At 39.0% G+C, this 21,164-nt stretch overlaps 2 protein-coding genes and 1 long non-coding RNA gene across 9 annotated transcripts in view; 2 read left to right on the top strand and 1 right to left on the bottom strand.

Annotated features, from left to right (window-relative positions):
- LOC110292093 (uncharacterized) overlaps positions 1 to 11,903 on the top strand; it is a 108,589-nt gene extending 96,686 nt beyond the window's left edge. Inside the window, exons 4-5 of the long non-coding RNA XR_002377646.2 lie at positions 5,159 to 5,286; positions 11,783 to 11,903. This is a non-coding gene — a long non-coding RNA (uncharacterized LOC110292093). The remainder of the gene's footprint in view (positions 1 to 5,158; positions 5,287 to 11,782) is intronic.
- A 2,228-nt stretch (positions 11,904 to 14,131) lies between these two features.
- Positions 14,132 to 21,164, top strand: part of Epha7 (EPH receptor A7) — a 152,576-nt gene continuing 145,543 nt past the window's right edge. For all 7 annotated transcript variants that reach the window (XM_085839446.1, XM_021161338.3, XM_021161337.2 and 4 more), the window contains exons 1-2: positions 14,132 to 14,457; positions 18,373 to 18,437. In XM_085839446.1, coding sequence (XP_085695572.1) covers positions 14,361 to 14,457; positions 18,373 to 18,437 — 162 coding nt within the window. In that variant the 5' untranslated portion in view covers positions 14,132 to 14,360. The remainder of the gene's footprint in view (positions 14,458 to 18,372; positions 18,438 to 21,164) is intronic.
- On the bottom strand, positions 14,598 to 16,658 carry LOC147004395 (uncharacterized). The gene is made up of 3 exons (XM_085838496.1): positions 16,332 to 16,658; positions 15,762 to 15,909; positions 14,598 to 15,286 (listed from the first exon to the last, which is right to left on the bottom strand). Exons 1-3 carry the CDS (start codon positions 16,656 to 16,658, stop codon positions 14,598 to 14,600), a joined length of 1,164 nt encoding a protein of 387 aa, XP_085694622.1.

The following is a 21,164-nucleotide window of genomic DNA, read 5'->3' as shown; positions in this document are numbered from 1 at the left end:
TTTTTTGTGGGAACTGGGAGAAGAAAATCATGAAATCTCTGTGGTTTAAGTGTTCCAAAAATTCTCAGGGATACTCAGACAAATTTTACTCTTACATGAGGCTTGGAGAACAGCAAGAATTCACTGACTACCACTCCTTGTCTCCTTCTGAATCAATCTCTCTGTGTGTCTGTCTCTATCTTTCTCTGTCTCTATCTCTGTCCCTCCCCCCGCCCTGGTTTTTCTAGAGAGGGTATCTCTGTGAAGTCTTCTGGAGACCAGGCAGGACTCAAACTCTGAGATTCACCTCCCTCTGCCTCCTAAGTGTTAGTGATTATTGGGGAGTCAGGATAGGAAGAGAAGCAGCTTGGGGTCTAATTTCAAAGTTCCTTCTCTCTCTCTCTCTGTCTCTCTCTCTGTCTCTCTCTCTCTGTCTCTCTCTCTCTGTCTCTCTCTCTGTCTCTCTCTCTGTCTCTCTCTCTCTCTCTCTCTCTCTCTCTCTCTCTCTCTCTCTCTCTCTCTCTCTCTCTCTTTCTCCTTCACATGGTTATTGAAAACTTTTGAACTGTGATCTAGAAAGTATCTGGATAGTAGCTTCACAGTCAACACATCCTCTCCATATACAAAGACACTGACTGACAGACGACAGACAGACAGACAGACAGGCACACACACACGTGGGGGGTGGTTGGGGGAGGCAGAGATTAGGGAAATAAACTAAATGTAGAATAAAGTAACAGAAGAAGATATAAAAACAACCAATCAGATTTTGCTGCTCTGACCAAGCATGTTTTTTTGTCATGCTTGTCCAAGATTTCTACCTACCAAGATGGCCTCGGTACCCTTCCGGACCTTTAGCCAGAACAAATTAATTGCTTTTAGAAATTGCTATTGGTTATGGTGTTTTATCACAGCAACATAAAAGTAACTAACTTACTTACTTGACAATAAGTACTTACTTAAACAGTATCTAAGCACTTACTTAACCAACATCTAGACCTCTTTCAAAACACTATATATTTTCATTTAACAAACAAACAAACCTCAAAATCTCTACCTCTTACAGAAACTCACATAAACTTACACTGATAGTAAGCCTGTGATGTATATAACATTAGTACCTATGTATGGTCATTTTTATGCATATAAAGAGATGCAGCCAGCTCTGGCTTCCTATCCTGCTATTTGATGGCTGGAAGGAGGAAATCATGGTGGGTAGAGAAGTTGTCTCTTTCCACCTGCCTTTGTTGCCTGCCTATGGGACCCTTGCCTCCTACTTGGTCGCCTCATCTAGTATTAATAGGAAACGAGGCTCCAACTCTTATTACAACTTGAAGTGCCACGGTTGATATCCACAGAGGCCTGACCTTTTCTGCAGAGAAACAGAAGAGGAGGAGTTGGAAAGAAGGAAACTGGGAGGAGAGGAGGGAGGGAAAACCGTAGATAAAAACATTAAATAAATAAATAAGCTTGATTACAAGCCATGGCACCCTGATTTTGGCTGCATCTATTCCTGTGGAACATCTATCATCATACATCTACCTCCTCACAACTGGAACCTGGAGCATGAAGACATTCTATTAACTTTAGAAACAAAAGCCATCCAACAGCAGGGGTAGAAAGGCAAGGACTGGTTCTAATACAGTGATTACACAGATAATCTAGCAATTGCTCCCCTCTTGACTTGCAAACAAGGTAAGAGAGCATCTGTCTTTGGAGAAGATAGACTTCATTGTAGTTTTGTCAACAATGAATGCACTTACATTGAGTGTACATCAAGAAGCTAAGGAATTCGGGTGCCTTGAGTTTAGTGGAAATGTGAGGTTAATTGGTTGTAGTAAGGAGTTTTGTGCAGTAATCTAATGTAGGGAGGACTTTGTAGATAATCCTGACATGTTTGATAGCTGCTGACTGCAGCCCTCTTCTCTATGTCCACACTGGAGTTCTCAGTTTTCAGATCTTAGTGGGGGAATTTTAATTCTTCCACTATCTTGAGATCATTTTGCATAAGATCTTAGGGCTCAGAACCCTTGTCCTGAAAAATATATCTTAAATAGATTTTAGTAACTTGGAAGTTGTCATTTTGGGCTCAGTTTCAAGAGCCTCCCAGTGCTTGATTCTGTGGCTTCAGTTTATTCACAAGGCAACCCTGACCTTTAAATTCTTTATATAAGGAAAATATATGTCTAACTAGTTTCAAATATATTGCCATTAATTTCCAATCTCACATATTCTACAATATCATGAAACGTTATAAGCAATCACATGATTTATCTTCTGTTTCCATGCCCTCCTTAGATAGTAGATCGTGTGGTGGTGTGAGCTGTAGAGAATGTGCCTAGTACATGCGAAGAGCTGCACTGGATTTTCAGTCCAAAATGGAAGGGAAAAAGAAAAAAAAATTAGTTCAAAAAAGTAACCTAATTTTTTTCTTTTAGTTTCTGCTTAGGCTAACATGGGGATAATTATACAAGTTGCCTTTGCTAATGTTTCAGTGTAAAACCCTTCCCTTATCTGCCTGCTTCAAATTCTCTTGCCTGGTGTCTGGTGAGCGTTTGGCAGGGCTGAGCACTTATTTTCTTGAAACATGCTTTATTTTCTTCTGAGACACCATGCTCTCCTCTTTGATGTTTCCTTCCTTTATTTCTTGACAAACTCTGAAGAGTGAAATTCAGGGTACTCACTGCTTTCTTCTTTCTCTATGTCCAGTTCAATGCCTCTAACTACTAGCATGGTACTTGTAGTTGTGCAAGTAGCCTCTTCTCTGATGCCACGACTTCTATCTCTGTGTACTTGGTAATCTGTACAGTAAGCATCTAAAGTTAATAAATCCAAATGGATGCTCATCACCTCACCTAACCTAGTTTGTAAGAAATTTGTCATTTTTAGTAAATTCAATCAATTTCTCAGAATATTTAATCTTTATCTTTTCATAGCTCAGTCCCTCCCTACATTTTACTACAAGTCATATTCACTGTACTGAAAAATATTGGTAGAAATACAAGATGCTCCCATACCTACACTGCTGTTATTTAGACCCATAATTCCACTATCTGTCATTGAGATGTCTTAAAACATTCACTACCTGTTTTCCTCATGTTGTTTTCTCCATTACCCAAAGTCACAGCTTAAAATGAGAGACACGTTACTTCCTTATTTAGAGCTTCAAATTAAGAAGCCTTCCCATTTAATCGAAAACTCCTTGCCTGGGCCTACAAGATTCACCTAACCTGGCCTCTTGCAATTAACCCCCAATTAGTATTAAACTCTCCTTTTCAACTTTAGATGCACTGACTTTCAGTGTGTTAGTTAAAAACTATCAGCTTCAGTGACAACTTAGGGACTTGATAGGAATAGTACTGTTGACCTTGGACATCCTTTCTTCAGATTTTAGCCTAGTTTCTTCCTTCATCTCATTATTCAGGATTTAGCAATGAATATGATTTCCTAAAATAGTTTTTCTTGTACTTTGATTAAAAATAGTTTTCCAATCAATTTTATCATATTAACAACATTTATTATTTCCAAGTAATGATTCTCTGAACTTACATCATACTCTTTTCTCACAAATGGGACAACTATGCAGAATTTATGGGCCATGAAGACAAATTTTATTCAGTCATTAACATTTCTCTAATATCTATAACCATTATGAGAAGAAAGGGGAAATAATAATAATAATAATAATAATAAGCAGACATAACAGTTCAATGAAAGGTGGAGAAGTTAAAAAAATATTTGCATATCTAAACTTCAACGTTGTTGATCCCCAGATAGATCCCAAAACACTTGAAAAGTGCCTTAGTAGAATTCACCAGAATGTGAATTTGTAGAATCCACCAGAAAGGAGAAGTAGACACAAGGGTAGTAATTGAGTTTGCAGTGTTTTAAAGAATTTCATTAGATGATCAGGAGTCTAGGCTGGTGGGAGAACCCATACCTAAATATCATATCTATAAAAAGTGGATAACAGACTTAAATTGCATTTGTGAAACTATGAATTTAGTAAAGACCTAAGGAGCAAATATAAGGTGAGGAGTTGACAGCCAATGTAAAACCATAGACAATGTACTGAATTGAGCTTCACCCTAATTTTTTCCCATATACAAGATTCAGTAAAGAGATTGAAAAACTAGAAACCAGGATATCTTGGTAAACCAGATATTTATAATACATACAGAAATCTCAACAACTTAGTTATTTAAGACATCTAATTTAAAAAACTGGGGCAAGAAAGACAGAGACATCTCACCAAAGAGTTTGTACAGATGACAAGTTATCAGACTGAAAGTTTTGACCATCATGATACAAGGGAGGTATGGAGATTAATATCATAGTAAGAAATCACTGAATACCTAAAGTTGGTGGTGAAAAATAAACAGTGATTATAGAATATCTCAACAAAGACACAAAGAAACTGATTTTGCTGGACAGAACAGAATACATGGAAACATTACTTTGGTGATATATTTTTGCTGTGTGACATATCATAAAATATGTTTTTGGGTGTCATTGTAGTTAGCTTTATGTGTCAATTCCATAGGGTCACTAGTGAAAAAAGTCTCAACTGAGGGATTACCTGGATTAGACTGGCCTGTGACTATGTCTGTAGGGAATTATTTGATTGTTAATTGATGCAGGAGGGTCCAGTCCACTGTGGGTGGTTCTCTTCCCCAGGCACATGATCCAGGGCTCTGTAAGAGAACAAACTAAGCATGGTTGGTAATGAGTCAGTAAGCCATTCCTCAATCATTTCAGCTTCAAGTTCCTGTCCTGACTTCAGTCACTGATATGCCTGGAAGTATAAAACTAACAAACTCTTTCCTTCGTTAAGTTTCCTCTGTTTTAACCACAACAACTGAAAGAAACCCAGAATAGGAATTTATTCCAGAGAAAGAAAAATATATGATCCTATCAAAACCTCTATGTATGAATATTACAGAAGCATTGTATGTAATAGTGTGGCACACTGGGTTGCAAAGCAGAGTTGGAACAACTGCCTGGAATATATGAGATCTTGAATACACTCCTAACCCCAAAATAGTAGTAAGGAATAAACAAACTAGTTTATTAAAATAGTTTAAAGGAAACTATTTTAATGTTTTTAATGAGTAAATGAGCAGCCAAGTGTATATTTCAGAGTATAAGTGGGTTAATCTGTTGTGGTCTTTCCTTACAGCACAAAGTCATTCTTCAACTGGAATGAGCTCTCAGCACATTCAGCAACTTGTTGGAACCTGAAGAATATTTGAGAAATAAAACCAACTAATCATAAATGTTGCACTTTATATTATTTGATTTGCATAGGTATGTATCATTTATTTAATGCATATTGTATTTTTGCAGTTTCTGGGAAAATTGTAGAATTTTTACAATTTCACAACTCTTTTAAATAAAAGCTTTTTTTTTTTAAATTTTTCTTAAGTTTCAGGGTTTTATTATCATGTTGAGAGCACAAGCCAAGGCCTCACTTCAGATGAATTAAACAAGGATCCATTGTGGTATCCCATTATCTCCATGGGAGATAAACTTATCATGTGTGGGTGTTGAACACACCCCACCTGAAAAATGCTGCTCTCCAATGTAGTCCCCTGGATGTGAGTCCTGGATCAGAGGTCTTTTCATCCCTTTGAAGTAGGTTAGTTATGCACAAATTCATCCCCCTCTCTTTATGCAAGCCATGCTTATAAAAGGATTTTGGGGATACTCTGACATATATTCTCCAGCAGAGAAAAGCATTAAACACATGTGATCCAGAGAATTAGAAATTGGACTATTTCCATACATTGAAATTACAGTTTTCATATCTTACTCTAGACAAAAATAATTATTAAAACATATGCCTATTCATTTATATCTTAATGTGGCTGTAAAGTTTTTATTTGTGCATAAAGTTCACAATGTGTGTATATTGAAGAGTGATGCTCAATAGCAAGTTCCCCAACTCTGAGGACATATTATAATGATTAAATGAATAAGTAAATCAACTGGCTGAAGATGAAGCCCTAAAACGCTTCCTGGAGTATTTCAATGTGCTGCCCATATGAGATCTGAATGCTTTCAACTGGGCTTTCTCTGAGGGTTGTGTTTGGGAAGTGCACCAGAACATTGCTTATGCTTATTCTAGAGGTTTCTAAAGAGCCCCTGCTCTAGGGCTTTTATGCGACTTATTTTTAAGAAATTGGGTGATAAAGGATAGTTTTTATGAGCTAAGATCTATGCCTTTGTTAGCATCCTTCACTTCTAAGCAGCCCAGCTCAATCTGAGATGAGCTGCCTGACTTCATTCTGCCAGGGATTCTTTTTTTTTAATTAATGCACTAAGCATTTATAATGAGAACTTATCCTGTTTAATTCTCCCATTTCCCTAATAATTATCTTCCCTGTTTTAATATTTATAGCTCTCTTTAAAAATGAATATACATCCTCAGATATATTTTTCCTCTTTTGAATGTTACATATTAGAGACTCTAGTAATCTGTATACTTGAATTGTTATTACTAATGGCACTGCCAAAAATCTTGCCTCTAGATAATCTAAATGGGAGGAAATGTCTTTGCCAAACATTTCGGTAGAAGTAACCTTTAAGAGATAATGATAAATTATGTGGGAAACTAATTGAAAATTATTTATTAATTTATTCAACGACTTAGTATTTAGTGCATATTCAAGCAGTGATGTGGGGACCACTAAACTTAAATTAAAATTCCTCTGTCTTCATGTCAAACCTTCAGGTCAGAGACACAAGAATAGTGTAAGTAAAAGTATTACTGTTGGGTTATGAAAACTAGTAAAGAACAAAATGAATAGAGGAGCCCAAGACAAACTTGAGCAAGCAGAGGCAACTGATAGACCTGACTGGGTGAAGGACAGAGGCCCCAATCATAATCTCAAAAGACCGTGGCAAGTCCTGAAAGATCAAAATTCTAACATTCAAATTCTCCAAGGCCTACCCAACATTACAATCAGGAATGGTTAACCTCCCTGGTGCTGAAATATTGTAAGCTGAAATTTCACAAACTGTAATTCTTACTGGAAGAAACCAACAAAAGGCTCTGGAAGAGGCTTAGAAGGAATCTCCAGAAGCAAATAATGCGATTTCAATTGTGGGCACTGTGCTTGCATCATGCTAAGGAGAATGAATACTTAGAAACTGGTAAGGTATTGGATTTTTGGTGGTAGTAGTGACACTCACATGTGTGTGCACTCGTGTGTGTGTGTGTGTGTGTGTGTTTCCAGAAGAGATTAGTGTATAAAAGTAAACTAGGTGCTCTGAGGTGCACCATATGAGAGAGAGAGAGAGAGAGAGAGAGAGAGAGAGAGAGAGAGAGAGAGAGAGAGAGAGAGAGAGAGAGAGAGAGAAGGGAAGATAGGGAGTAGGAGGAGGAAGAGAGAGAAGCATTTATTCACCATAGTGCAAGACTTCAAAGCTTATCAGTCATGAAAAGGGCCATCTCTTCAAACTTTATCTGTCCCTATGGTGTTCCGTTATAATAATCTTTTATATGTGAGTTCAATTTTCTTTCAAGTTTTCATCCCAAGCTTAAATGAGCAGCACTGTCTTTAACAATCGCGTTGCTATAACTTTCATTATTACACCTTTTAAAATAATGAAAGAATGAACTGTGTGAAGACTTAGATGTTTGAATTCATCTTATGCATTGTCTTGCTGCATACAATATTGACTTGGTGTGTAAAAATTGTGAGCTTAGATGAAAATGTTGGAACTTCTTCAATAAAGAATGTTTTGGTTGTATATTTTCACTCTCAAGAGCTCTGTTCCTTAGGTATCTATGAATGAGGTGGTGATCCAATGCCATTTCTTGGTGGATTTGGTCAAAAGGCTTGGGATGTCTCATGCAGTGTTTCTGTGGGCTATAGGTGTTACTAAGTTGATGAACACAGTTAACAACTTGAAATGTGTAGAGGAGTCTTAATCCAGCAGCATGGCTCCTCTGATCACATCTAAAGACCTTGTAGGTCTGTTTGATCTGGCTGGAATGAGGCCCACCCTTAGTACACACCTTTAATCCCAAACAATGAAGGTAGTTGGAAGTACCCATGTTTGAAAGTGATGTCTAATTGAGAGGCTGACAAAATGACGAATCAGAGAAAGATTGGACAAGATAGGATATGCCCAACTCTGTGAGGAAATAGAGGCAATGTAAGAGGGAAAAGTGCAGAGGGAGAGAAGAGAAGGCAGTTTTACCTGGAGAATTTTACAGAGGCAAGATGAAGGGAGAATGGCAGGTGAAGACAGAATGATCCAGAGAATGAGAAGGAGCCAGATGATTAGAACACATTGCCATGGTTAGTATGAGGCCAAGCAGGGCAATACAGGCAGAAGTTAAAAGAAGCCACTTCCAGTCAATTAATGTGGAGAGGAATTTGGGGCCAGAACAAATGAGTTGACCATCCAGCCTGAGTTCAGAAAGGGCTAGAAAGGCTGAATTTATTCAGCAGTAAGTTTCAGAGGCTAAAGACATTTTAGGGATTGATAGTACAGAGGCTAGGAGCTTCCTGGACAAGGCCTAGATTAGCAGATGGAGGCAGTAAGCCTCAGAACAATTAAGTCACACCAATAAAAGATTGTCTAGAGACATGCATTGACAACCTTTACTCTGTGGCTTATTTCTGTATGAACACACTTTATAAGGTCACCATTGCTGTATTCTCGGGTTTGCTGTTAATATATCTGAGTACTCATGCTGTGAACATGTATGTTATTATTGTTTGTTTTATTATATAAAGAATTCTGAAGTGTTTTGTCATGTTTTGTTTGCCAAATAAGTTAAAAAGGGAAGACTAAAAAAGAAAAGGGTGAAAAGAAGAAAAACAGAAGTAAATAATGGATTAGTAACTCCAAGAACAGGACTCTTTGTTGTGTTATGGTAACTAAAAAATGCAGTTCCTAAATAAGAAGGATAACGATTCCCTGGCCTCTGGCCTCTGGCAACCCAGAACATCTCCGTGTGTGGAGTCAGGGGACAGATAAGTTGCTAGGTTCTGAGGCCTTGAATCCAAAATTCAGGACTTTAGCCAACAAATTTCAAGCCCAGTCCTGGATTTTTCCTTGCATGAACACATTTCTCAGGAACTTGGGATCATTTTATTCTCAGCCAGACTATTCTGATCTGCTGGCACTTCCAACATTGTTGATATCCAGACACATTTGAGTGAAGATCCTCTCCTTCCAGGACTGTTTTTGTCTTGTACAAATATGACTGTTTCTTCTCAGAGGGCAAACACTGATCAGGTCAATGCATACTGTGAGGCACAGCCTTCAGCATCACGGAGAAGATCCTGCCAATAGAATTTCAATTTTGCAACTAGGGGGCACCATGCATGCATTTCACTGTTCATAACAGAAGCCTTTCTGTACTAAGATGAGATATTCAAGTCCCTAATTATTTAGATCTTTTTACAGGGCCCTTAAGATTAGCCAGCCATTCTTTGCTCTTTACTATTCCAGTTGTTGTATTAAATGTGGCATATGCATAGTCTGAGAAGGAGTCTCTGATACATTCTTCAAGTTAGAGAGTTAAAAGTTTCTTAAAAGACGAGCTCTATTGAGAGACCCAGGACCAGAACACTCTTTCAAGGGAGGAAAATTTCTAGGTTAAAAGATTTGCAGAGAACTAGGTGGGAAGTAAGGAAAAAAAATGCTACCCACGCCTTCAACCTGAGGCTACAAGTGCTCAGATGCTTACCATTAAAATCATTGAGAGATTTCTGTGAAACATATTTTACCTTTTAAGGCTTCCTTTAGCCTATTCTGTTAACTTGGCATCTGTAAAATTAAGTTGGTTACATAACAATATTTTTATGAAGGCTTTTGGCAGATGGATACAAATATAAAGAAGAAATCTAAAATTAGCAATAGGGTTTTATTATACATATATATAATAAAATGTATATTTTCCAAGGGTGAAATTGATTGGCTAGGACACCCAGAGGACCTGATGCCCCCTGGTGGTCACTAAATTATCTCTGCTTTCCTTGACAGCTAAATATCTGGATAAAGAGATGATAGATTTTAAGATGGTGAATCATGAACATGTGAAGAAGCATTTGGCATAAGTTAAATTATGTCCTCATATCCACACTGGTGATTTATGGAAAAACAGGAGTGAATACTGGATAGAAAGAGCCTCCTCACACAAAATTACTTTTGAAAAAGAATCTCATTCTTAAAAATATTAACCATGTATAAAATGATTTTGAGTAACATGTGACACATTTTTTCTTGTCATAATCAGATCTCTTAATATTACTTATATAATGGTATATTTAAAACATTTTGAATTCTTTGTGTAATCTAAGCACTACAGTGACACATTAGCAACACTCCAGTAAACGCTTCCTAGTTAATCTATACTAAATGAATTCAATGGTTGCAGTTGAAAATTGTGATTGTAATCGCTTGAGTTTTGCTACTTATCTCATACCCACCCAAGTGAATACCGTGTCATAGAGATACAAAGTATACTCTTGACTTTTTGCTAGCTAAGCCTGATGCTGAGAGTGCAGGTGAAACTTATTTTTGTGTGTTTTGTATTTTCATTAGACTGCATGTAAATGTTTTGTATACGCTACATAAATCATGCTAATGTAAATATATAAATGATTTTCTTAGGCAGTGGAAAAACCTTTACATTGTGATTGTAATTGGAAATGTAGTTTTCAGTATCTGTTAACCAAGATACAATGTTTCTTTTTCTTTATCAATTCTTCTACAGGGTAGGCTTTTCAGTTCATTTAAGTAGTCGCTCTTCTGTGATGAGCTTGCATTTGGACAGTAAATGCAAAAGAAATGGTTCCAGAGGCAGCTCGGTGACTCACTGTTGTGTGGCCAGTATTTAGCTTGTTGGCTTTGGCTGGTAACATTCCAGAGGGCCAGGTGTTCCCACACATCTACAGATGCAGTTACTAGATATGCAGAGATAAACCCATTGAGCCACTTTTGCTATTAGAAAATGCATAAACCCTACCCACTGAAAGTACTATAATATATTATAGTACTTAAGAAGAGAAATTCTAAGTATTTCTCATCTTAAAACCCTAAGCTATTTTAGAGGCATAGATATTAAGGTAAATATCAGTATTGTGGAAAGTTAAAAGAAAATAACAGTTGTCTCTCTCACCTAGAATACATGGCTTAAATATTCATTAATTTTTATGTATGTATGATTACGTGTAGACTATTCAGTAAATTATTAGAGAAATGATGCAAACTGAATAACATTTCACAGTGTTTTTGTATTTGAAGACAGGCATTTTTAAAAATCTTTCTACTTTATTGTACATGTTTTAAAAAGTGGATTCTCAAAAATAAGGTTTTATTATTCATTCCTGTGTATTTAGAACTTGAGATAGACTATTTTAGTAACAATTCAAAATGAGTAAATAAAGACAATGAGTAAAAATTTTTTTTTTAATTTCTGGGTTTTTTTGTCAAACATGTTAGTTTTATAAATCACTTGTTGTTGCTCAAAAAAAGAACATGTTTTTAATTCACTTTGTATATGTACAGCATTCATTCTTAAAATTGGTCAAGAAATAGTTTGTATAAAACATAGGTATCCAACTAAACATCCATTTTTAAAAGATGTGAGAAAATGTATTATGTCATTTTAAAACATGGAACCTTTTGTTACTGTTTAATTTCCATAGCGCTACATAGAAATAGAATTATATGTGCTCTACTATTTATAAAGTATACTTTAGTATAAAGTGTTAAGACACGCTATTAAACAGTATACACTGAACATTCTCTTCTTAATTGTCATGCATTTTCATTTCAGTATCCTGTCTTCTTTATCAACACATCTACATAGCACAGAAGAAAGAAAGTTGCTGATCCTAGACATGAACATCATGTATTGCTCAGAAGGGAGAATGTCAGCAGCCCAGCACAAGAGCAGCTAATCTGGAACTTACATCTTAAATAAATAAATAAATAAATAAAAAGGGTGTGGCTCTAATTGTGCCTGGGTCTGATGGGAGAAGTAGCACACACTAGCAAGAGTCTCCACACCACTTCCACTCCTCAGGGGAAACAGTACATTCTCTGAAACTTCCTGGTTAAATGGGGAAAGTATTTGTATTCCCATCACCGAGTGAGAGTCCTTCAGTAGGTGAAAGGGGTATTTTAAACCGTCGAAGCTATCTTAGTGGCAATCTAGGATGTTGAGACCTCAAAGAAAACGTCGAAATCTTGGAAAATTTATTTTGACGATTAGAAATTGTTTAATACATATGATCTTGTGATTTTGTGAGTTTTTAAAGCTTAATGAGTGATTTATATTTTTAATTCTGACTTTGAGCTTCCAACTTTTACCCTGATTGCATCTGTTTGGGTTAATAAGGCTTCATGTTCTCTGTAACCAGTGTGCTTTGCCTATATTGTTTTGTCTCCTTCCAAGATTAATCTATTAAGCCTTTTCCATTTCTTATGCATCTTTAAAGGGCACTTAAGATGCTTTTAAGCATAATTTCTAAAATATTCAATAGACCTAATGGCTAGCAATACGTAAAATTTAATACATAAACTACAGAAGCAACGTGATTGGAAAAGAAGGAAATGTCCATTTCTTTCTTTGGTATAATTATATTAGGCAAGTTAAACAACAGAGGAAAACCATAGAAAGAAGAGAAAAGTATCTGCGGGCTGTTATCTCTTTTTATCTACACTATCCCTACTGTACATATCAGAGAGAACCCAGCACACATTTCCGGAGGTCAACCAGGAAGTCCGAGGTTGAAGTGTTTGTCCATCAGAAATAAAGGCTGATCATCAATGAGTGTTTTTTTTTCTTTTCTTTTCTTAAAAAATATAGAACAATAAAAGGAAAATTCATCTTAAAATATGATGTACTTATCTACTCAATGTGACCCTTGACATAGATGATTTGGCCATTACATTTTTAAGATTTTCATTTTACAATGTCAACCACCTCTTGCTTGCAAAGGGTGAAAAACTGCCTAATGGAAAACAGATTTCTCCACACACTTTTTCTTGTAGCTCGGATTGGGTGAATTCAAGTGGAAATGTTGGTTACATTTTTAGTGTTAGCTTTTTTTAGAAAGATAATTACAGAATAATTGTGGACTAACTACAGAAAATAGTAAATGTTTGCCCAAGTAGAAGGAATGGCTATGTGAATTTAGTACCTGGCGGCTTTCTTTAGAACTGAATGTTATTTACACAGCGAAATGGGAGACAATTCAAGTAGAGCAACCTATGAAAGACCCCAGAAAATGAGAAGCATATAAGTAAAAACGACAAGAAACGTTTTCTAAGGTCCTATTTTGCCTAAGAAGCTGAAGATAGAACCAGAGAAGAGGCGAGCATAAAACAAAAGACTTCCTTTCTCCAGCCCCACTTTCCCTGTTTCTTTTGTCATAGGTTGTTGCGAACTGAACTCAGGCAATCATTGTTTTTTTTTGGGGGGGGGTAACTTTTGATTAATTTTATTCTTCCAGAGATAGGGGAGTAGTAGCTAAACATGCCTCTCGAGTTACAGAACAGATGTTCAAACTTTTCAAAACAAAAGAAAGGAAAAGAAAAGAAAGAAAGAAAGAAAGAAAGAAAGAAAGAAAGAAAGAAAAAAAAAAAGGCAGAAAACCAAAGTTATCCGACCTGCTGAGGCGGCTAACAAAAAAGTAAAAGGCTTTCTAAAAGCATAGCTCAGTTTCACTGTCCCGGTTGGGGTCGGTGATTGGTAGTTGAGGGAAGGCTTGCTTCGCCTATGCTGTCTAGAAGACGTTGAGCAGCATTGCTATATACAGGAGTGTAAGTCGGGAGAGTTATTCTCGGGTTTATGCAGCTCAGTGAAGCTGCAGTAGCTAAAAGCCAAGTGCTCCCGACTGCACGCCGCTGGCCTAACGCGGCTCGTCCCCGCTTTCCGGGCAACCGATCTAGGAGGGAATCCTGGACTCGCAACCCGACTCCGCTCGGCGTTGATTGGCTCCTGCTTAGGACCCCGCCTCCAAGGTAGAGGCGGCCACTTCGTAGGGACCCGCCCCCCGGCCCTGGGAATCGCCGCCTGGCAGGCGGGCTGCGTCTGCCACTCAGTCGGAGTGGCGGAGGCTCTGGGTTCGTAGCCCCGCCTCCTCCCCCCCTAATTGATATTATTGGAGTGTGGAGCAAGCGGCCGGTCTGCAGTCGGAGACTTGCAGGCAGCAAACACGGTGCGAACGAACCGGAGGGGGGAGAGAGAAATCAAACAGCTAAGCGTGGAGCAGCCGGCCTGGGACCCAGAAGGGGATCGATGCGAGGAGCGCAATAATAACAACAATAATAACCCACTTCGGAGCAAACAGCATCTAAAGAGCTGCGACCCAACTGCAGCCTAAAAAAATCAAACCTGCTCATGCACCATGGTTGTTCAAACTCGGTACCCTTCGTGGATTATTTTGTGTTACATCTGGCTGCTTGGCTTTGCACACACGGGGGAGGCGCAGGCTGCGAAGGAAGGTAAGGCCAGAGGAAAGCAAAGTTTGTTCTGACTTATTTATTTCGCTGTCTACCTGCACGAGCCGACGGGTCCGCGGCGCTGGCCGCCGCGCCTCCGGCGCCGGGCGACCCTCCCTCGACCCCCCGCCCCCTCCCCGCTCTCAGTTCCAATCGACCAGAGGCGACCGGCCGGGACTAGTCGGGGCCCGGGAGCTCCAAGGGGTGGCCGGGGACGGGCGCGCGCTCTGCAGCCGGGCAGCTCGGGGGGCCGTGGTGGCGAGGCTGAAGGGCGAGCGAGCTCCTTTGCATCCAGCATCTCGGGTTTTCAGCTCCAACCGCCGCGTCTGGTCCTTCTTTTGCGGTCGGCCTGCCGTGGACGCCACAGTGAGAGTTGGTTCGAAACCTGGGGAGTGGAGCTCCGCGTCGCCCCCCAACCTCCCCGGAGGAGCCGGGACTTCCGTGGCTGCGAGCGCTCGGGCTCCCGCCGACTCGCTCACTGCGGCGGTGGCAGCGGCGCGGGCCTGCGGTGGGCGCTCGGCTGCCGCTCGAAACAATGCGGCCGCGAGGGGAGGCAGCGCGCGGGGCCCGGGCTCGACCCGCCGCGGGGAGGACTGGCCGCAGCCGGCAGTTTGCACTGAGAGGCCACCGAGTGAGAAGTCTCCAGTCACTTGGCCCAGGTCCGGTACTCCGGGAGTCCAAGTAGCCAGTCCTGGCCTCTGGGGATGAGTTCTGGTACGCGAGGGGAGGCTTCTTTTGACCACAGGATACGCCTGTACGTGGGTATTTTTCCCTGCGTCTCCTTTGAACCATTGGCAAAAGGTAAAATACCTTTTGGTGCCTGTAGTTGGAGCTGGGGAAAAATAAATCCTGTCAAAGGAAGTGTCTTGCTGCTAAGCAGTGTCACAATACCGGTACCTCATCTGACAAGCTTGCGTTTCTAAGGTTGATTTCTTGGATACTTTAGAAGCCTGTTCGGGGGGTATGGAGGGCGAGAGATCTGTTAGATTTAGGTCATAGCAGTACTAAAGGGAGGGGGCATACTGGTCCTCAATTTTTTATTCCCAAAACTTAAGATTTCACGCGGCTTCTCTTTATTCTCATCGTCCACCCTTCTTCGTTAACTCAACATCCCCAACCCGGTGCAGTACCCTACTTTGGAACAGCCTGACCTTCTGGCCCCACTTTGCACATCTGCAGTCTGTGTTGACGCTGAATCTATTCAGAGAAAAACGTGCCTCTGAGCTGATGGTTATGTCTGCAGGTGGACCAGCATCTGCTACACACACACACACACACACACACACACACACACACATCAAACATACATTTCAAGCTTCTTGACTTTGGTGACCAGAAGCAGACACCCTGCCACCTTGTCCCGATTCCTCCGGAATAGCGGGATCTGAGGAAAAGTTTGCCCCGCACGGCGAAGCGGCGCGCGCGAGCTCTGGCAGACTCCAGCAGGAGTTTGAGCTATAAATAACTGCATCACTAGGGGGAGAGGTGCCTGCAGCCAGCAGGCCTCTCTTGCTCTCCTCCTCCGCTGCTACGTGGAGAGGGTTCTGATTCTCGGAGCCTGAGTTCTTTAGATGCAGACGAGATGTTTAAGAGGCAGGTGGTGGAGAACGCGCCCGACTTCTCGGTGGCGACGCTCCCGGCGCTCGGGCGCGCAATCAGGCGGTGGCGTTCCCTGAGCGCTGCTACCCGGAGGTGGCCCGGGGCATCACGGCACCCAAGGAGCTTGGCCAGCAGCGCCGCGAGCAGGTGCGCGGCGTCTAGGGCAGCTGGGGTGGCGACCGACCTCCCGGGTCCCCTTTCCCGGTTCCCTAGCGCGGCAGGAGTGGCCCGGGAACGCTGAGGCTAATTGCGGCTGCTGCTCTCCATCCCGACAGTACAACCGCCGCCGCGCCCTCAGAGGAGGCGCTTCCCGAAAGCCCGTCTGTTCCTCGCGACTCCAGCCCAGGCTGGGCGCCACCCGCTCCCTGGAGTCCCAGGTCTGGAAGTGTAATGGACGCTAGGTTGGCGGGCGCAGCCGTCTGGCTGCCCCGCCCCGCCCCGCCCCGCCCTGATGCTCGGGCAGCGCTGGAGCCTCCAGGCTCACCGCAGAGCCGCGGCTCTGGACCCCCGGTAGCGGCCAGCTGCTCTGTGCCTTCTCCGGGACGCTCGGTGAGGCAGACTCGGTGCGGAAGTCCAGAGGGAAGACGCTCACGGGGCGATTGCATTCAGCACTCCAGAGCTTCCGAAAGCCTCACCAGCTCGTTGGCCACCTTCTACTTCCTCTTGATTTGCCGGTTTCTCTGCTAACTTGCGGGCCAGCAGGTAGCTGAGGGGAAAGGCATAGCAGGAGAGGATAATCTCAGGGTTCATTTCATTCTTAAAACTAACTCCAAAAGGTCACGTAGGTTTAAAAAACCACTGGTTGTTGTCAACATAAAAGCTCCCCATTCCCCACAATAAATTCCAAAAGAGAGTTCTGTGACTTGAATTTGTTTCCTTAGGCTTCATCCCTTCTCAAGGTAAAACTATCCTTTCACAATTGCTCTTCTTCTAAATATACAAATCCAACGACTTACTGGTGTTCCAAGTTAGAACACAAATTGAAAATTTATAAGTGACTTGTATTTTTAATTGAAAGGGAGTCGATCCCTCTCCCCAATCCCCAACCCCCCACCCCCGACAATCTTAAATGTACTACACTAAAACCAGCCTCATGTTTTTGTATCTATATGTTTCCATTTACTGAGGATAACTGACTTGGAGAAGGAACTGAGCGCATAATCTACTCTTCTTTTGTCTCTCAACACCCGTCTTCTTTACCTTTCAAAGCATAAACCTTTTAAAATTGGAGTCTGCATATGTTTCAATATTAAGAAGTTTATCTGAGTACATATTTTCAAGTCAAAATTTGAACAATTTCCTGGAGGTGACATTAAGCATATGTAAAGAATATTCACGATGATTTCTGGACCAATAGATCATTTGTGAAAATACTGAGAGTCAGGTATATTGTTTTAAAACACCAAAGCTATGTAGCTCTAAAATCAATTCGGTCAGTAAGTATTTTATAAGAATAATTAACTTAGAGTAACATCATGACCAACTGAAAGCATATTGTGTTATAATAGGTAACATTCTAATGAATTATTCCATTAATACAAATAATACTTTAATCACAATTTTCATAAATATTAATTATGTTTTTGGTAGTCTGAAGATGGAATACAACTGCTAGTAAAAGTCAGCTTGGAGCTTAAGCCATTTAGAGAATAGCTAGTATGTTTAAATGTATCCAATTTAAAATTTTATATATATATATATATATATATATATATATTTGAAAGCTGATGCTTAACTTGTTTAAAAGCACAACTTGTAGATAACAGAGACTTGTTTCTTATGGTAACATTGTTTAACATAGATTTAACATTTCTATATTCATATTGATAGAAGGCAAGGTGCTATGAGGGTTTTCCCCTTTAAACATTAAACCCCAGTTGTCAAGAGACGATAGGAAATATTGCTGGTAGAATATTGAAAAGTGGAGCCAGGCTGAATAGTAGTGTGGGGATGATGTCTTAGTAGGTTTGTGTCTTTAAATGTAGTGAACTCCCTGACTTCCAAAGATCTTGTATGTTATTACTGCACAACCATTGTACCTGAGTTTAGCTTTCTAAACTCATTTTTATGTTAGTTTCACTGAAAATTTATTTTTATACTTTAATTGAAGGTATAAACAAGTGCATGTATATTTTAATATGTTTCCCCTGTAGAAAGTTTTCTATGCTTGTGTTTTGTGGCTCTTCACTGCTTGATGCATTTATATAAATGTCTTAAGTCATCAAGTAGCAATTTCATATAAAAAATAGATTTATCCTAAAATGTTTAGAGATGTGTTTAATTTTTTGTAACATTGAAAATAAAACTTTTCTTTTTCAGTACTATTACTGGACTCGAAAGCACAACAAACAGAATTGGAATGGATTTCCTCTCCACCCAGTGGGGTAGGTACATACCTCATACAGTATGATCGTATCTGTTCAGAGTAAGACAGGAAAGCTTCCCTCTGAGGGAACTATTCATGTCCATAAATTAAAAATACTTAAAACTTAATATTATTGTTTAATGTTGTGTTTTCTCATGAGATATTAGATTCTCAAAGTATAGAAAGTATACTTTGAACTTTGAGAAAGGAGAAAATAAAATAAATCAAGCCCAGAGTCTTTGAGTTCTTTTTGTGAGTCGTATCAATCATGCCTGTTTGTTCAGGTTATAAATACTTACTAATTACAGGGAACATTCTTTTCGCTAACTCACTTAAGCCTCTACAGTTGCCTTATGCTTCTGGGTAATGATCACCAGGTAGAACCTCTGTAATTCTTTAAAACAGTATGAAACTTGTTTTCATCTTCTAAAAATAGTTTTAACATTGTCCACAGTAGACTCCAGAAGGTAACAAAAACTGTAAAAGAATATTGAGACATAAGATTTGCCATAAAATGTTAGCTTCTTAAAATTTGTGTTGTTATCTTACTATCTGCTGTTATTAATCAAAAATGATGGCTGAAATACATCCATATTACAGCAAAATTCAGCTGAAATGAATGGGACTTAACATTAAATAAGTCCGTCTAAATCTAAGAAGAATCTTAATTTTTTAAAACAATTTTTAATATATTCAGATAGATATATTTCTTAAGTTTAGTTCAACATCATCTTTATGAGTAGTTTCTGATGATGAGCTAGAACAAATTCTTCAATTCTGAAGAAGCCAGTAGACTGTGAGAAAGAACCTTCCTTGTTACCTAAGTTTATCTTTAACACATGTGGAAATCTGGGGTTAAAGGTGCAGTAAATATCGATGAAGAAAAAAACACTTTCAACTGATTTTACCATAAGAACGAAAGTACAAAAACAAAATTATAGAATCAGTATAGCATTAGCTGAAAAGTCACTGAGAGAACTTCCCATTTAATAGAATGAGAAATTTTAAGCATGCTGAAAATATTCAGAGTTTCTGTTACATTGAAGTCTGAGAGATTTTCTCTGGGATTATATAGTAATTATCTGTGCTGGTCATCAGAAATTGTGGTGAAGTGACAGATAATTTACCAATGTAATCTAAAAGTCTAATGAACTAAAAGACCTCTAAGTCTACTGAGGTACTTCCTTGGATGTATAATTTTTCCACTAGAAAATATACATTGTAGAAAGACGTTCATGGTTAAAAATAAATAAATACCTTTCTTGCCAATGACAGATGCAGCCCATTTTCTACAATCCATCAATTAAAGTAAATAGATTCAGAAGATGGTTTTATCTCTGAGAAGAAGTAAACTGATAAATGATTGCAGTACTTCATCCATGTAACCCACAACATGATAAATTATGACTGTCAGTGTTATCTTGGGCTCAAATGAGCAGTTTATCAGTCCAGAGAATCTTGAGTTAAACTTTAACTGTGTGTGTGTGTGTGTGTGTGTGTGTGTGTGTGTGTGTAAGAATCAATAATATGTGCAAGAAAATATGATCCCAAGGATTTTCATTATATGACAGATTTGTTCACATGTTCTTACATAAAGCAATATTGTTGCTGAACAATGAGAAAATATTTTTATAATTTTATAAAAATATCATATAATATTTATAAAAAGCATTGTAAATTGAGACACCCATTCCAATTTATGTCATTTATGAAATACTTTCACTCTCAAAAACTGTGTAATGAAACAATGACCTAAATATTAAATAGTGAGACTTTACTTTCCTGGCTTTCTTGAAAATACACTATTTCATGGGCAACAGCATTGATTTCTCATACCTGTAATGATACAGTTATATAGTTATTAAATGAGTGAATACTTGAGATTAGCCCTTCGACTAATCAGCCTTGATTTCTGTAAGCTGAAGCACGGTCCTAAGAGCACATTTAACGTTGGTGCTTTGGCTTTTTGGTAGATATCATAACTGTTTTCTCCCTCTTTTAATAACTTCAATCGGCTTAGGAGACAAAAATATATCAGTGGAGGATTTGAGATATTTTTCTTAGTTACCTACAAATAGACTGTAAGTAGATAATTCAAGAAATAAATGGAAAATGTGCACAGTGTGATGTAGTGAAAAAAATGTGTGTCAAGAAGCATAGTATGAGAATCAGTTCTTGGCTGTTTGAGGGCCTTTGAAAAACATTAAGCTGTTAAAATAAAATGTAGTAACTACTACATAACTATTTCCTCCTTGAGACATTTCTGAGTTTAGTTGTCTTCAATTCATCATTTTTTGTTAATTTTATAAAAATGATTTTAGAAAAACACAGTCAGTTGATGAAGTAGATTTAAATTAATTGATACTCTGATGATCAGGTTTTACAAGTGAAAATCATTACCAAATGTGTGTGTGTGTGTGTGTTTTCTTTTTCATCTAAATTCTTTGAGTTAATAGTTTAGATATCAGATGCCGAGAGACTTTAGACTTAAAAATACTCAATATTTTGTTTGTAGTATTTCTAACTGGGGAAAGGAGTATAAGTATATAACAGTTTCATTATGAGAACATCATACTATGAGTTGGAAAACTTTGCAGAAACAGTAAGCGAGGATGTGACTAGCTATTGATGTGAATAGCTACTGATGTGAACAGGTATGACTGAAGAAGCCTTTAAAACTCTTAGACATATGGACCTTGTTTGCTGTGAGCAGTAAGTAATATACATGATTCGGTCATCTTTGAAT

Source organism: Mus caroli, unplaced genomic scaffold (genome assembly GCF_978045245.1).
Source record: "Mus caroli unplaced genomic scaffold, Mus_caroli_1 scaffold_6, whole genome shotgun sequence".
Classification (NCBI taxonomy): domain Eukaryota; kingdom Metazoa; phylum Chordata; class Mammalia; order Rodentia; family Muridae; genus Mus; species Mus caroli.
The sequence above is the reverse complement of the archived record's forward strand: the minus strand, read 5'-3'. Positions and strand labels throughout refer to the sequence as shown.